Raw genomic sequence first — 17,143 nt, forward strand, 5'->3', positions numbered from 1 at the left:
GTGGCTGCTTTCTTTGTACTACATTTAAATTCATGGGCTGCACTTTGCATCTGAATGCTCTGCTTGAGAAGTTGCAGGAGAAGAGTAAAGCAAATCTGGAGGTTGTTAGCTTTGTAGGATCCCAAGAAGTAAGGATGGACATGCAGCTTTGTGAGAACGTAAAGGGGGAAGCAAAGGAGGGAGCTGAATCATGGCCCTTCCACATGCGCCTACCCCGCCATCAAGCAAAGGAGGGAGCTCTTTATCATTCCTTCCACTGTGTGACCCTGTGATTATTATACTCCACATGCCATTTGTTCTGCCCATTGGTATGGCAGCAGCGCGCCGCAGAACACTGTTGAGATACAAGGATACAATGTGAGGGCTTGTGAGAAATCAAATAGTTCTTAAGCCATACAGAACAGTTCCTTTCTGGGTACAAAGAGAAAACAGTATGGTATTATATCATACTCTATGATCAGCTAAACCAGAGAGCAAATGGTAAACTGCTACTGATAAGCATTAAATATATAAAAATAATGATCGACGTGTGAAATTGGAAGGGATGATGAGAACTGTAACCAACCTTTTGCTTGAAAAAGAATAGCAGAAGTAGTCTTCATATGAAACATAAATCCTGGTTTTGCCAAGACAGATATGACACAGGCTAGAAAGAAAGTCATGTTAAGAAACTAAATATGTGAACTGAGAAATGGAAAGTTGAATTTGCAACACAAGAGCATACCAATCATCATTCATCCTTTGGACGTGAAAGATGTTGGCCAGGGAAAGTCATTGCGCCTTATCTGAAAACATGAACAGAAGGCTGAAGATGTCACTGGGGTTGAAAGCTCTGCAGCACCAAGAAAAAAAAATTCTGGAGAAGTGCCTCTGTTGTTTTGATGACAATAGCAAAACTTCTGGGACATGATAGATCGGCCTCCAAGACTATTAAATTAATTACCTGTAACTTGTGGCATAACAAAATACCTTTTTCAAGTGTAAAAAGAGCAAAATATTACACAAATCGGTAAGTGAGCAACCCCAACCTTCCACATACATTCAGAGGAAAAATTTTCAGGACATGATGGAAGGGGTTTCTAGACTACATCCATAATTACTGGCAACTCACCGTGTAACAAGATCCTACTGTCAGATGCACACAAAATTTTGAAAGTGATGAAAGGTTCAGACCTCACAGCTAGTTGGAAATAAGGAATAATTAACAAAAAAAGGTCAACTTCTTGCATAAGTTTGTACAATGAACAGGAAGCAATGCAATCAAGAAACTCAACAGTATCCTCCAGAAACCATATAAAAGATATTTGTGGAAGTTTAAGTGCTCTAATTTTCACAATAACCCTTCAAAAGATCTACCAATTACATATATTGAACTGAGAGTATCCTACATGAGACTAGAAAGTTTGATGCAAACAAGTTTTTGTTTCATCTTCATAACATGACAGCTTAGAAACTCAGAAAAACAATCCCCCATTATGCTAAGCTTTACATGAATGAGCTCAACTTGATATTGATGAGATAGCTTTCAATAGTGCAAAGAAAGCTACAAAAGATTCACTGAGCCTCATGTTCAACCAAGTTACTCTAAATATGCATGTCAAATTCTATAGGGGAATTCTCATAATGTCAAGCCACAATGAATTGTTAGACACAATAATAATAACAGAGACCAACCAAAATGATCTGTCAAATGCTCCTGTAAATTTTGCAAGACACATCTTTGAGTGATAGCAACTATAGCATCAGTGGTCATGTCATATATAAATTAATACCTAAATGTGATATATACTTGTGCCTCCTAATAACAGAATACCAAGAAAATTTCATGGACTAATTCATAGCATCATATTGCCTTGGCACTATTTCTGTATTAATTCATCTGAGAAACCTAAGTTAAAGGACGCACAGCCCATTCTCAAGGCTTTTACATGATATGAAGACACTAGATGATGTTTGATATAATTTAATATAAAAGGGAAGCAAACATAACATTTCATAGGATAAAAGAAGGGCTCTCACCAATGCGAGAGTTGGGGGAAGATCGACATAGCTTTACCTTTAAACATTTCAGATGATCTAAAGTAAAAAAAAAAACAATTCAAATAACCATCCGATGAAAAGAAAAAAATTAAAAAGAAAATTAGAACTTTACCATGATATCAAAATAATGTACATTGTAAGCCTCCTATATGATCTCCTTCAATAAACCAAAAGGAGACTGCTATGTTAATATTATCCTAACAACTTGGCAACATATATATACATAGATTTACAGATGTAGTTATTTCTTCAAGAAAGGGCTTAAGATTACCAATTGGAATGAGTACTTCAGTTCATTAAGAATAACTTCTTGCAGAATTAGTTAAAAAGTCAAGTTCTCAGACACGAAATTGAACATAGGTAGATAAATACATATCACATGGGATATAATAGATAAAAGAGTTCTGCCTTGACTATTAATTGAAAGAAAAGATGGGAAATTCATCCTAAAAAATTCAAGAAACAAAGACTGACGAAGGAATGGAAGCATAATTCAAATTTCACAATTATTTATGATAGTTTGTTGACACGCAGTTCTCCTTTGTTAACTTTCAAAAGACCATCAATGCTATATATAAGTTTCACCTGCCAAAAATAAGACTTCCTGACAGAAGTTGAAACCCCAAAACCACAGAAGCAATTGGAATCAAACATAATTCCAAATCACAAGCTTTATCAACTGTAATGCTTGTAGTCTAATTGAATACGGATCAACCTGTCTTTCAAAGATCCTGATAACTGGCTGATTGTTCAATTCCAGCAAAAGAATCATACCCATCCAACTGTTTGGTCATAGAGAATGATAAAATAAGACATGAAACTGAGCTCCAAAGTTATTCTTAGAGTATATCCTCCTCAGCTTAACAAGAGAAAGAACATGCAAAGCCCAAAAGATGACCTACAAAACTGGCAAGGGTTCTGTATATTTGCACGGTCCTTTCTCGAATGTCCCACTTGCCAATCATGTTCCAATTCGAACCAGTTTTCAGGCTGTTTGTATCACAGACAATAAGGTAAGCAACATTGGGATAATGCTTAAAACAAATACTACAAGATTGAAATGTAAGATTAGATAGGATAAAAAAAGGTGAATCTAGTAGAAGAGAAGGCGGAGAGAAATGAGAGCTGCAGCAAGAAATTCCCTTAAATTTCCTATAGGGAACTGTCATCAAACCCACTATTTCTAGATGAATAGACATTTACAAATTAAGATTTTACACTTAGGAACAGGTTTACTTTTTAACAATAAAGCAACATCAAAGATCTAGCATATTATAATTTACATATGCTGACAACATAACCAATATTTACTTGGGTTGATTAAACAATCATCATTTCTTGGGATGAAAAGTTTCCTTTGGCAGTATTTAACAGAGGGCAGTCTAGCAACATCCATAAGAGATCTCTCACCAAAAAGGAATGAATATCTGAATAATTGCTCTTATGACAAGTTTGTGCAATGTGAACATGCAGAGTAACTTGAATGTCGAACAACCACAAGTTAATAGGCATCAATGGCCAAGAAACAATGGTAGTTTTTCTTTTTTTTCTTTTTTCTTTTGGTAAAGGATAAGTGACGAAGACAGGATTCGGGCTCATGACCTTGCGATAATCCATCAAAGTCTTTACCAACTAAACTAGTCAGCACCTTCAATAGCAGTATCAACATTGCATATATACAAAAACCGAGTAGCAGATACAGGTATTAGTAACATGTAGCTCACGTTGATATTTTGGTTTTGACGAGCAAAAGCTAGAGTTACTAAAGAGGCATGTAAAAGAACCTAAACATGATCCCATAAAAATGGAAGCCACCTCATAATCTGTGTCATCTGAATTTCTTCTGGTAGAAAACAAGCTAACATCAGTAATAAGAAGAATAAGATTTTCTATATATATCAAGTAAAAAGCCCTCTGGCTTAGAAACATTGTTTGCTTTAAAACTACAAGCTTAAAACAGAAGAAGACATGATTCAAGCCTCTGAACCTCAAAGCGCCGACTATTCCCGATAGAAAATGTGTCGATACCTCCGATTCAAAGCACCTCCACATAAGGATACAGATTTGTAGATCGTGGATAGGCAAAGCCAAATGCAGAGGTGAAGCCTAATTTATGACAGCCAACATTGCCCGTTTTACCTGATTGTCACAAACTTGTTAGTGCCATGCTTAGCCCAGAAAGACCTCAAGTCAATTGGATTACACAGGCTATGGCCTTCTTCTGTAAGCTTCTCCAGAACTTTCTTAAATGCCCCCTGACTCATCTTCCGGCCTGCAATTCGTGCACCTCGCCTTTTGGTGCTCATAGGGAGGGGATACATCGAAATGCTAGTTGTGCAACACACCGATTGCCAGCCTCCAGCACCCCACCGGTAGCATGGCTGCGGCTTTCCAGTGCAAGAGCAAACTGGTGTTGGGATCCCTGAGGTATTTAAGCTGATACCGTTAATGACCATCTCAGCGCTCTTCCTACAAGATTTTCCAAGTGAAACAGAACCATTAGTAGTATCATTACTCGATGCTGCAACTTTTTTCGACTTCTTTGGCTTCGGGAATTTCTGGGGCCGGCCCTTCGAGCGCTTCTTTAAAGGAGTCTCATTTTCACCAACAGGTATATCTATTACCGGGAAATTGTCGTCCTTGGGAGGCTCGGGGAGCTGCAACATTTGGAGAGTCTCGGGGGTCAGAGGATCATGTAGGGCACCGTAATAGCTGTCGTTGTGATGGTGGTGGTGATTCACCGGCAGCATATGAAGGATCTTGTCGTGGTCGTCGCTGGATTGGTGGATCCAGCCATCTCTCGTGACGTCCATCGCCACCAATGGCTCAGATACACCGCATTGCCGATGCAAGAATCCCCCATTCGACAACAGCGGCTTGGTGTCGCGCTCCACCACCGAGGACATGAGATGCAGGCCGAGGTTCCCCTTCCAGGTCTGTTCATAGTAGCCCCAGTTCCGAATATCCAACCCCCCATCCCCGTCGTCGTCCATTCAAACGGACGAACCACAGAGACACGCCGGTGAAATCGGCAAAAAGATCAAAATTTTTCCACCGATTTCAGTCAAGCATTCGACCACATCACCTTCACCTCGCCGAGCCTATCAATAGCATTCAACGGAAAGGATCAAAGGTCGAAGGATCGGGAGGAAAAAGGAGGAGGACAACATCGAAAAACAACAAAAAGGACGCATCTTTCACGAAACCCTAACATCAAAATCCCATCGAAGAACGAGGAAAGGTCGCCAAATAAGAAAAAGCAACCGACGACCGCAATCCTGATGCAGTGGAAAAGATTGAAGCTTCTTAGGGTTCCTCTCATGCGACATCATCGGATTGAAAATATTGGAAAAATATTAGGTAAAAAATATTTTAAAAATCAAACTGAAATAATGTAAAAGAATAAAAAAAAGAGGGAGAGGGGGATACAAAAAGGAGGCTAATAATATTTTTGTTTCCTACTTGCAGAACAATAGAAAATTAGGGAAAGGGAAGAGAGAGGTTCTTTTACCTTGAGAGAGAGAGAGAGAGAGAGAGAGAGAGGGGGCCGTCTGTAGGGTTCTATTTCTGATGATGGATGATGGAAAGAGACAAAGAGGCGAGTCAACATAGATTTTTGCTATATATAAATATTTACATAATATAATATAAATATATATATATATATAATAGAGATGTCGGTGTTTTTTATTCTCCTTCGTTGAGTGGCCCAATTGAGAAACCTACATGTTTATTCTAATATATACAAATACATTAAGTTAATTAATGCTTAGGGAAAATTCCATTGAATTTGGGACGATTTTGCTAGAAAATATATGAATTCCTTTGTTTGGGAAACTCTTTTGTTTTTTTCCCAAATAATATTTATAGAATTTTTATTGGGCACATTTATAGTATTTTTAATGACATTTATAATATTTTATTGATATAAATATTGTGAATATTAATAAAAATATTTTAAATAAAATATAATTGTTATTTTTAAATAAAATATAATTGTGCTTCTTTGATTGTTATTATTCATAGACCATTACAAAATTATATTGTGTGTGTGTGTGTGTGCGCGTGTGTGTGTGCGTGCGTGCGTGGTGCATGCGTGAGTGCGTGCGTGCGTGTGTGTGTGTGTGAGAGAGAGAGAGAGAGAGACTAAGTATGCAGGGACGAGTGATAGAAAAGAAGGCGATCGGCCAAAGGGGGAATCTCTAGATCTTGAAACCGAAGTCTAAGCTCGACCCCTCCAAACGCAGGGACGAGTGATAGAAAAGAAGGCGATCGGCCAAAGGGGGAATCTCTAGATCTTGAAACCAAAGTCTAAGCTCGGCCCCTCCAAACGACAGCTCCCGTTGCCCGAGTATCGACGCGGACGATCTTACGCACCCGGGACAGAACCAAGCTTCACCCCTCAACTAGACTTAAAAGGATCACCATCACAAACCATCGTAAATAATATTACAGTAAATTAGTATTAAAAATGAAAGAAATACTAAAGTAAGAGGATAAATGAGATCATCGGAGACCGTACAAGTATGTGTATGCATTCATTCAATCATTCTCGAAATGCACATCGACAACTTCATTCATTTGTATGTGCCATCATCGTGGAAGGGTGCAATAACGATCTACACATGAAAGGCGATGAATGCATGCCTGCAAAACCCTACATCTTCATGACAAGAGTCAAATGCACATACGTGACTCGATGGTACCACATTTATGAAACATGTACCAAAGTTAGGACGATGGTGGGACAATAATGAAGCATTGAAGGATGATTAACTGGATCTTGGATACATGGCAGTTGATCATAAATGATGCAAAGATGACTACTGATTTGTTGCTGCTCTTCGAAATAAAAGAGTTGTGATCGATCGTAATAAGTGTATAAATTTGTACATCGTGTTCTTCTCTATCCCTATTAGCACATCAAACTTGTTTTCCAAATAAAACTAAAAATATTAAATGCAATGTATTTTGATTCCGAGTTATTGAATTTTATCTTTATTTTCCGTTTTCTAATGATCACAAGCTTAGCTTAAATCATTTTTTATGCAACTCCTACCCGATCGTCATTTATAATTAAATAATTACATTACTTGTCATTAGATTATTTGATTAAATAGAATTTGATGATTTAATCCCCCTTAAACAAGAAGAAGCTTTTAATGACGTCAGCAATCGGACCATGTTTGGTCAACGAGGCAGCGGTCACATTTTTCCTACCCGTTCTTCCCATTCCTTCTGTGTGATTGGAGGCACCCCAGTCCTCGAACCAATCAGATAAAAGGTAGACAACAGAGTACGTCATAGGTGATTTCTCTTCGACGACACTAGATGCGACTTAGTCGTCCCGACTACCAGCCTTGTGGTTGGTCGAATAGAAATGGGGCCCACGCTTATATAATACAGACAGCAACAGAAAAGAATCCCATGCCGCGCTTATATTTATTGTGATCGGACCTGAGCCACCAAACCTTATTACACCTGCGCCCTCTCTCTCTCTCTCTCTTGGTTGTGATGTCGAGGAAAACTCCATGCTACACAACTTTGGTACCGAAGAATAGAAGCAGACGTCTTGTTTTGTGCATGCTAACCATCATTCATGGTGATTCTGAGCTTGGAGGCTTGTGTGACTAAAAGACTCTCCCTTGCATGCCCACCTTGTCCGAGTTGGCTCATCTTAGAGAGAAGGAAGGGGAGGGTTATTTTAGCTGCTTGTTTGTTGTCAGAGGATGGTACGAACCAGTAAATAAAATTATATCTTCTCCATTTAATTTATATTCTCACAGCCACTTGTCACAGGGCCCAAGATCTCGGTTGACTCCAGGTTTCTTTTGGTAATAATGATGATCTTCTCGCATTATTTGGTTGCTTGTAATTGAAATTGAGATACAGGATGTGACAATTTGCAGTGAGAGAGGAAAGAGAATATAGCATTTAAAGGTTTTTAATGGCATATACATATGCTACAAAGTGTTGGACCTCCGGAAGCAATTATTAGCTGAGAAATAACTACATGTATTGAAGATCCCAAGCTGCTGGTGTCGAAGGGGAAGAAGACAGAGGGAGGGAGGGAGAGGGAAAGTTTTCAAAAGGAGGGGTCATGGCAACCTGAAGCTACTCACCATAAATTTGTGCACCGATGGTTTCAGCAGGAGGAGGAGAAGGTACCAGCACCTTGGCCATGACAACTCTGCTCAGCTGACATGGAACCTTGATTGCTAGCATTCAGTGCACGGGCGGAACGCACCATCAGTGATGAAGCTTGAGTTCTTAGGCTATATCTAGTGGAAAGCTAGAGGGGTGCAGATTACCATGCTGTCCGGCTCTCGGCGACTGTTTGCTGTGTTGACATGTTATCAGCATCTTCTACTTGAGGGGAGGATAACAAAACACATGAGAGAGAAAAAGGAGGGTGAGAGCTGGCAGATTAGTATCCTTAAGCTCTCGCTCTGTCTCTCTCCTTTGCTGTCCCATCTTTAATTCTGGAAGCTGTACTATACCAGAAGACAACCAAACCATATCAAAGTGAAGTCATTGCCCCCAACTAAAACATACAGCACAAAAGGAAGAGGCCAAAGCCATGCAGAACCCAACGACAGAAGAAAGAAAACCTTTTCATGTATATTTCTGCTAAGCTTTATGTCTCTGGTTTCAGAAGATCACTTGGAAATGTACACAAGGAATTCAATGTTTAATCAAAATATAAATGCAAATCTACTTGATCAGATGTTTATATTGTCATCTGATTCGCTGATGATAATTGTTTGTAGATTCTGTTTGGAGAGGATATAATATACCTCAAAATCTAACATATTTAAAGGCTCGGCCTTTTAATTCGTGTCAGTTACTGTAAGCTTTAAATACGGAGAGAGAGAAAGAGAGAGAGACGTGAATTCCGGTGCGTCTTAATAAGGGGAAGGGTGGGATCGAATCAGCCCGGATCGCAGCCGGCATCTGCGTCGCCACACCGCCGGTTACCTCATCTGGCTCCCGGCCGAACTCGGCACCCGGATAAGCCCCATAGAGAGAGGAAGACGTGAGCCAGAGGAGGAGCGGTGTGAGGCGGAGAAGAAAGGCGCCACCTTTGAGGACGAAGCATGGAGAGGACGGCGTTGCCATGACTTGGAAATCGACAGCACGAACTGGCTCGCTTCTTTTGTAGACAGCTGTGGGTTCTCGTAGTGCTTGTTTTGGTGGTTGTAGTGTAAGCAGGAGTGGGGAGGGCGGGCAGCGTCGGAGTTGCGTAGGATGGATTCCGGCGACGAACAGGACGTTCCGAACTCACAGAGTAGGAAGAAGCGGTACCACCGGCACAACCCGCGGCAGATTCAGGAACTCGAATCGTACGCACTGTTCTCGTCTATCTCCTTCTCACTCTATGTGTGTCCTGAGCGGTCATTGCGTAGTTTTGTACTATGGTTTGGGGATCTTCGTGGCGGCGCTCTCTGATGAGGTTTCTGTGAGCTTGTTGCTTAGGTTGTTCAAGGTTTGTCTGCACCCGGACGAGAAGCAGAGGCTGCAGCTGAGCCGGGATCTGGGGCTGGAGCCGCGGCAGATCAAGTTCTGGTTTCAGAACCGAAGGACGCAGATGAAGGCAACAGCTGCTCTCTTTTCCTCTTTTCGTTAGCGTAATCGACGCGGAAAAAAAAATTGGATTTTGGTGCGAGCAAAACCGAAAAGGCATCGCTGATTGATTCTGGTGCTTGGCAGGGGCAACAAGAGAGGGCGGACAACTGCTTGCTCCGTGCCGAGAACGACAAGATCCGGTGCGAGAACATTGCCATGAGGGAGGCACTCAAGAACGTCATTTGCCCCTCCTGTGGCGGTCCTCCGCCCGATGACGACTCCTATTTTGACGAGCAGAAACTGCGGATCGACAATACAAGGCTGAAAGAGGAGGTAATACCGAGCTCGCTTTCGTTGTGGTGTTTCACTGGTCATGATCAGTTCTCACTGGTGCAAGTCTCCCTTTTTAGTCACCTCGACCCTGCTATTTGTCTTATGCAGTTGTTAATAGCTGTTAGGGGAATAATGTTTCCAAAGGGTACCAATTGAATCTTTGTCCGATTCTAGATTAAAGCAAGATCCATTTCCAGTTATGCAGAAACCAAAACATAAACATGTAATCGTAAGATCTATTTCTATGCTAGGTCGTCATCTACTTGGTCATCTTTTCTCATTTTAGTGTTTGCAAGAGAAGAAGTAGAAGAAAAGGTTCGTACTAACAGTTGTGTTTTTATCACGACAGATAAAACCTTCAAACGATAACATCTGTTTAGTCGAATATATGCATATATTTAGCTATTTTCATTTGGAGGAAGCTGGTCATTATGGATCAACTGTTCAAAGCTTAAAATTGTTAGAGCTCCTTCTATCAAAATTCATTGGCTGGCGTGGCATGAAAATGTGGATCAGAAGTAGCTATTGCTGTTTGGAAACTTTTGTTTCTGAAGGCCATCGATCGATAACTCTATATATTAGTTTTCCATTAGTTATCAGCATGTTCTGATCTGAATTCGGTGATAGAGACAACGAAGCCTTCTAACTTGAAGTTAGCTATTTGTTCAATACTTCTTAGGCTTTATTGCAGAAAACTGATCATCGCTGCTTACATTTAATTAAGGTCAATGATGTTCATTCCCTTAACTTCATGTAATTTCCTTGCAGCTTGACCGTGTTTCAAATCTTGCATCAAAGTACCTTGGAAGGCCTCTCACCCAGCTTCCCCCAGTTCAGCCAGTATCCTTATCATCATTAGACTTATCAGCTGGGGGTTATGGTGATGCAGGGATAAGCCCTTCCCTTGATCTTGATCTCCTGTGCCGGAGTTCCTCTTCAGCTTTTCCATTTCAATGTCCCTCAACAGTTTCTGATCTTGAGAAACCTCTTATGGTGGAGATGGCTACCAGTGCAATGGAGGAGGTAATCAGGCTAGTGCAGACTGATGAGCCTCTTTGGGTGAAGTCAAGTGATGGGAGGGACATACTTCAACTTGAAACCTACGACAGCATGTTCCAAAGGCTAGGTAGGCAGCTCAAGTTCCCAGGTACTCGAATTGAGGCATCAAGGGATTCAGCTCTTGTCATCATGGGTGCTATGACATTGATCGATATGTTCATGGATGCAGTAAGTTTTGACCTTCCAGTAAAAAGAAATTACTCCTCATTCTATTTTGGACTTAGTTGGATTTTGTTGCAGAGCAAGTGGGCAGAGTTGTTTCCCACAATTGTTTCTAAGGCAAGGACCATTGAAGTTCTTGCTGCTGGAATGGCTGGAAGTAGAAGTGGGTCTTTGTTATTGGTAATGGCAGTTCTTAAGCCCTTTCAGTTGAACATAAATTTCCAAACTTGCTATCATACTGATATGTTCAACGGCATGCAGATGTACGAAGAGATACAGGTTCTTTCACCAGTTGTTCCTACGCGTGAGTTCTGCTTTCTGCGGTACTGCCAGCAAATTGAGCCAGGCATGTGGGTAGTAGCTGATGTTTCGGTGGACTATCCTAGAGACAATCGGCTTGCTCTTTCTTCGCGATCAAGGAGGCTTCCTTCTGGATACTTGATTGAGGAAATGCCCAATGGCTATACTAAGGTGAGAGATCTGGTTTTTGTGCTTGCACAATGTTCTTAGTTTGCTGATTTCTCTCCCTTAACCGAATTTGTTGGTGATTTGATGTAGTTAACTTGGGTTGAGCACATGGAAATCGAGGACAAGAATCCGATCCATATACTTTTCAGGGATTTAATAAACAGTGGAATGCTGTTTGGGGCACAGCGCTGGCTTGCCGCCCTACAGAGAATGTGCGAGAGGTTTGCTTGTTTGAATGTCGCTGGACTTCCAGCTAGAGACATCGGAGGTAACACATGGTTTGTTCAGTAGTTGCTATAGAGTACAAGTACCTGCAAATTGCTATTTGACTGTGATATCAACTATGGACTTCAGTGGCTCCCTCGCCTGATGGCAAGAGAAGCATGATGAAGCTTGCACAGAGAATGCTGAGCAGTTTCTGTGCCAATGTTGGTGCATCAAATGGGCACCAATGGAACACCATCTCTGGGTTAAATGATGTCGGAGTCAGGGTTACAATTCACAAAACCACAGATGCTGGCCGGCCTGATGGCGTCGTCCTCAATGCAGCAACCTCAATGTGGCTGCCGATATCATCTGAGAAGGTCTTTGGTTTCTTCAAGGATGAACGAACACGATCTCAGGTTTCTCACATCTTCTTGAGATATCTATTCAAAGGACATTAGTCTTCTATCATGTTCTCTTATTTTAATGGACACTTACTTTCTGTTTGTTCTTTTGTTCTTTATTTCAGTGGGATGTTCTCTCAAATGGCAACACTGTACAAGAGGTGGCTCACATCACAAATGGTTCACATCCGGGGAACTGTATTTCTCTTCTTCGTGTATGCTCTTTTTCTCTTGTCCATTTATTCTTCTTACATTCAGACTTATGGCATATGATTTTTACAGAAGGCTCTTCTTTTTATAGAACCAATAACCAGAACACTTCATTTTTATCATCAATTCACATGTAATACAGTGTAGTCCTGACTAATTTTGCTTGCAAATGAGTGCAGCTATTGGCATTATGAAGGTTGTATATGTTCAGAATAAAGTATCCCTTGTCAGGTATTAATTTTCTGGTTTTGGTGGTGAATGAATAGGGACTCAATTCAGGCCAGAACACTATGTTGATACTCCAAGAATGCTGCACCGATGCATATGGCTCTGTCGTTGTTTATTCTCCTGTCGACCTACCCGCCATCAACATTGTCATGAGCGGCGAGGACCCGTCCTACATTCCCATTTTGCCTTCAGGTTTCACCATTTTGCCAGACGGGCGAGCTGCTGCGGGGGCTTCATCCAGCTCAAACCCAATGGTAGGCTCATCTGGCTCGTTGCTGACCGTCGCGTTTCAAATTCTCATGAGCGGCTTGCCATCTGCAAAACTCAACTTGGAGTCGGTGATGACGGTCAACAACTTGATTGGCACCACGGTTCAGCAAATAAAGTCTGCCTTGAACTGTCCTGACATCTGATGCAATGAGGAGAATTAAAAGCCATTTTCTTCTATTGCCACCACCTTTTCCTTGCTGCTTCAGATCTGATGGGTTCTTGAGGCATTCAAGATGGGATTAATGTGGTGTTCTTTTGTTGGTTGGTTACCCTTGATTGCTTTCATGGTGGGCTTGAGTTGAAACTTCAAGATGACTCTGCTGCTGCTGCTGATGCCGGTCTATGGAGGATCCCATTTTTTGGCAGAAACCAGTCAGTTTTTACATTTACGAGCTCTCAGTAAAGTCAAGAACACGCCATATCTGCCTCTCCTTTTTGCTTGCTTCGATCAAATTCTTTCGTTTCTTAATGCATCGAGTGGTTATGGTTCGGCTATTGACTTCTATCAACAACACACTATTTGACGAGCATTTGTTTTGAAGACGGTCTTGTTGGATTGTGGTTCGATGCATCTGTGATGACTTTGGCAACAAGTAGTGAGGAGCAGTGAGTTCGGTTAAACTCTCGAATGACAGAGTGCTCCCTTCTTGCGACGAATTGACACGAAGCTTGATGTAAGGCGTCTCCTTTGATGCTGCATTAGTTCTTGTTAGAATCATTGTAAAAGGTTGTTCTAGAGTTGATTGCTTGGTAACCTGGTTTCTGTTTCCTGAGCCAGCTATTGTTGGTATAACTTGCGGTGTCTTAATCTTCTGAGTAGAGCAGTACAGCATTCAAGCTGTTCCATTAGCACATTACATGATATTAATAGTTGTTGTAATCTGTCTGACAGTGACCATTACTAAAGTTCTTGGTTGAATCCTTTGTGCTTGATCTGGGAGTTCTTCCTGTTCATGCTTGCATCAGCATCAACAAGTGAATGTATTTTGTGTGATGGTAAAAGCACACTGTAGAACTTATCAATTCTGAAAATTTGATTGTATTTGTTACTATATATATATATATATATATATATATATATATATATAAGAGGAAGAAAATAAAATGGTGATTCAAATACATTATATTTGGTCATATATTAAAAATATAAAATTTTAAATTTTTTCATCAATTATTTTTTATTGTCGATATTAGAAATATGAATAGAATCCTTATACTCGAGTTCATCATCAATCCAAAATAATTTGGATAGATTTTCTTTTCTTTTCACGTGTTAAAATATGCCATGATTTCCATCAATTTGTATGATAATTAGAAGAATTGATAGTAATCTTGAATCATGAACCCTAAATTTGATTTGTGTCATATGGTGTATTCCAGAATCCTTCATTTTGAGAAATTGGCTTTCTAGAAACTTCCTCCTCCTCCCCTAAGAGACCCTCCTCCGCACTTGGGAAAAGAAACCATTAGCGATTACAGAAGCGAGTAAGAGCCTTAGAGAGAGGGAGAGGGGAAGAAATGTTCGGGGTGGTGTTCCCGGAGCGGAGCTACCCGATGGACGCGTCGGCCTTCGCGCAGATCGACCCGCTCCACTGGGTGCTCGACATGGCCTCCTTCGTTGGCGACGCCTACCGCGACGTCAAGGAGGTGTGCGTCTTCCTCCTCCCCGCCGCCGCCGCCTCCTTCCCGCCCGGGAAGGCCCTGGCCGTCTACGTCCAGCCCCCCGGCCACCCATTCCTCTTCTGCGGCGCCGTCCACCCCGCCCGCCCATCCGCCCTCCTCGCCCTCCCCTGGCCCGACCTCGCCGAGGACGCTGTCGCGGCCTTTGGCGTGCTGCAGGTCGCCGCGGCCTCCGCCAAGATCGGCGTATCCGTCGAGGACTTCGCCTCGCTGCCCCCGGTCGCCGACGCCGGCGCCGAGAGGAGGGCCGAGCGCCTCGCTCTGAGGGTCGGCGAGAACCTCTTCAACTTCATGCAGTCCTTCTGTGGGGTCGATGGCAGCCGCCTCGTGGTGCCCATGGACATTCTCGATCGGTGGTTCAAGAAGTTCCAGGAGCGGGCGAAGAAGGACCCCAGCTATCTTAAAAACTTCTCTTTGTGAATCTAAAGGTACGTGTATAAATTCATGTAATTTTCTGAAGGATTTATGTTCTTGGTTGAATGGCTGGTTCTTGCATATATCTTGGTTTCATCTTTTTGTTCAAATGCTTCCTAAATACTAAGCAATCAAGGAATTATTGCTCAGTCTCTGAATAAAAAATCTGAGAATTTTTAGATTATTGTTGGTTCTCCGCCAGAAAGGAGGAACTTTGTAGCTATAATTTTCATTATGAGGAACAATTTAATGTTGTGGCAATTGCTCCCTTGTATCAAGAAACATCATTGGATGCTCTTCATAAGTTATCCTTTCTAGGTTGAATTGGTTCATATTCCACAACTTTATGCTTCTATTTCCTTTAAGCAAATGCGTCACAACTTCATGAGCTCTGGCCAATGCTAATGGTATTGTAACTTTATAATACACTTTCAAGAAACCAAAGAGGACTCTAATTTAGTTCTCCGTTTGTTCCAGATTTCAACAATAATTATTGGTAGGGATAGTTCTACAGTCAAACGATCACCCACTTGAAATATCTCCCATTGTTCAGCTTCTAACAGCCTATGTGGTCAACCCAAATAGTTTTCCCATGTTATGCAATTTCTCTCTTTGCAGTGCCTACCATAAATTTTACTTCAAATCTTTATACATCTCATGCCCTAGACCGAGCTTCTTTTGCATTTTCTTTATGTATGGATCACTACGCTTGCAAAGAGTGCTTTTGAGTGACAAAAGTTAAGCTCTCTGTTTTTTATCTTTTATAGTTGTGAATTATTGTCCTGATCAGTTTGTATATTTTCTTCTAATGTCGATGGGACTCTGAGGATTGTCTAGCTCTGTACTAGGCTCGTGCAACTGCACCTTGATTCTCTATCTCATCATGTCATCGGAATACTTTTGAAGTATAAACTATAAGGTGAAAACTGAAGCACATATGCACATTTTTTAACTGGTGTAGCTTTATCATAGATCAATTAAAAGAAAAAAGACTTGTGCTCCTTGCAAGCTGTCCGATAAATATTAAATCTTTGGTAAAGATGATTGTTTCTAATCACTATTCTTTTCAGGTTGATGCATAATCTAGATCAAATGTACAAAAGCGTCTCAAGGTGAAAACTTATTAATGACACCTTTATCTTGTAATTCTTGTAACTGTTCCTTCGACTCTAATCTGATATAGTCGGATTCGGAGCATTTCAATGCAGGATATCTGATTATCAATATAACCTTGGTGCACATGTGGAAAGACATCAAGAATATTTCTCCTTCCATCGCCAAAGTTATCTTCTCATGCTGGGTGTCTCTCGCTAATGCCATACCTGTGTCCACCCTTTTGAAAACATGTCTTTTAATGTTGAAATTGCCATTGCTGGCAAATTTGTCCTGCAAGCCTCAGAACTAAACTTGCCCATTTTTAACATCAACCATGATCAGTTTATGGAGGATCCATATCCAACCAGTAGAATATGAGTTTAACTCAAAACCCTGCATTTTACATTAGTTATTCCTCTTTGTTTGCATGTAAACATTAAAATTTTGATTTCTATATTACAAATGTGACACTACCATGTTTCTGTTTCTCAAGTTAATGGATAATAGAGTGCTGATTTCTTGAATCAGAACTAGTTCTATATTTCTTCTGCATGGATTCGATTTTATGTTCAACATTGTTCTTTCTCAGATCTCCCTCTTTCTGTTTAATATTCTGGGACTTCAGATTTTTTCCAATTTTGCAGGAGACCCTCCATTTCCGAAGTCAATGTTCCTCTTGTTTTGATTAACAATGCTTAATTTATCTCGAGATGAAGAGGAAGAAGTGCAATGCTTACATGCTTCTTTGCTTCTACTTGATGTATCTACTGAGGTATATCCTTGTTCTGTTCTTTGTAATGCCACTTAAATTCTTCCTTCATCATATTGTAGGAGACATTATAAAATGTTTTATGGATGTATTTTTGTAATATATTTGTAGTTCCTCAATTATACCCAACTTTATGAGAGTTTTCTGCTGATGATTGAGGTGAGGGGGAGAGCAGTATAGTAAAACAGAAGAGAAATCAGAACAAAGGATTAGGTTGTCATGTGTTGGTCATGGAAAACAT

General features: G+C 40.9%; 3 protein-coding genes across 5 annotated transcripts; 2 read left to right on the plus strand and 1 right to left on the minus strand.

Annotated features, from left to right (window-relative positions):
• Positions 1-3,911: 3,911 nt before the first annotated feature.
• On the minus strand, positions 3,912-5,632 carry LOC103975496 (protein Barley B recombinant). 2 transcript variants are annotated; one of them, XM_018822311.2, is made up of 2 exons: positions 5,552-5,632; positions 3,912-5,141 (listed from the first exon to the last, which is right to left on the minus strand). In XM_018822311.2, the coding sequence occupies exon 2, from the start codon at positions 5,031-5,033 to the stop codon at positions 4,176-4,178; it is 858 nt and encodes a 285-aa protein (XP_018677856.2). In that variant the 5' UTR covers positions 5,034-5,141; positions 5,552-5,632; the 3' UTR covers positions 3,912-4,175. The 2 variants fall into 2 exon arrangements, with proteins under 2 accessions (XP_018677856.2, XP_018677857.2); XM_018822312.2 differs by lacking the exon at positions 5,552-5,632 and adding an exon at positions 5,253-5,520.
• A 3,279-nt stretch (positions 5,633-8,911) lies between these two features.
• Positions 8,912-13,863, plus strand: LOC135631325 (homeobox-leucine zipper protein ROC8-like). The gene is made up of 10 exons (XM_065138898.1): positions 8,912-9,383; positions 9,517-9,634; positions 9,751-9,939; positions 10,708-11,166; positions 11,239-11,340; positions 11,422-11,631; positions 11,719-11,896; positions 11,983-12,251; positions 12,362-12,451; positions 12,713-13,863. Exons 1-10 carry the CDS (start codon positions 9,289-9,291, stop codon positions 13,085-13,087), a joined length of 2,085 nt encoding a protein of 694 aa, XP_064994970.1. The 5' UTR covers positions 8,912-9,288; the 3' UTR covers positions 13,088-13,863.
• A 510-nt stretch (positions 13,864-14,373) lies between these two features.
• On the plus strand, positions 14,374-17,031 carry LOC135630687 (protein OPI10 homolog). 2 transcript variants are annotated; one of them, XR_010494123.1, is made up of 3 exons: positions 14,374-15,052; positions 16,109-16,150; positions 16,247-16,653. XR_010494123.1 is itself a non-coding variant. In XM_065137814.1 (2 exons), exon 1 carries the CDS (start codon positions 14,463-14,465, stop codon positions 15,042-15,044), a length of 582 nt encoding a protein of 193 aa, XP_064993886.1. In that variant the 5' UTR covers positions 14,375-14,462; the 3' UTR covers positions 15,045-15,052; positions 16,778-17,031. The 2 variants fall into 2 exon arrangements, 1 of the variants encoding a protein (XP_064993886.1); XM_065137814.1 differs by lacking the exons at positions 16,109-16,150; positions 16,247-16,653 and adding an exon at positions 16,778-17,031 and having other exon boundaries at positions 14,375-15,052.
• Positions 17,032-17,143: the final 112 nt, after the last annotated feature.

The sequence above is a fragment of the Musa acuminata genome, chromosome BXJ3-2 (genome assembly GCF_036884655.1).
Source record: "Musa acuminata AAA Group cultivar baxijiao chromosome BXJ3-2, Cavendish_Baxijiao_AAA, whole genome shotgun sequence".
NCBI lineage: Eukaryota > Viridiplantae > Streptophyta > Magnoliopsida > Zingiberales > Musaceae > Musa > Musa acuminata.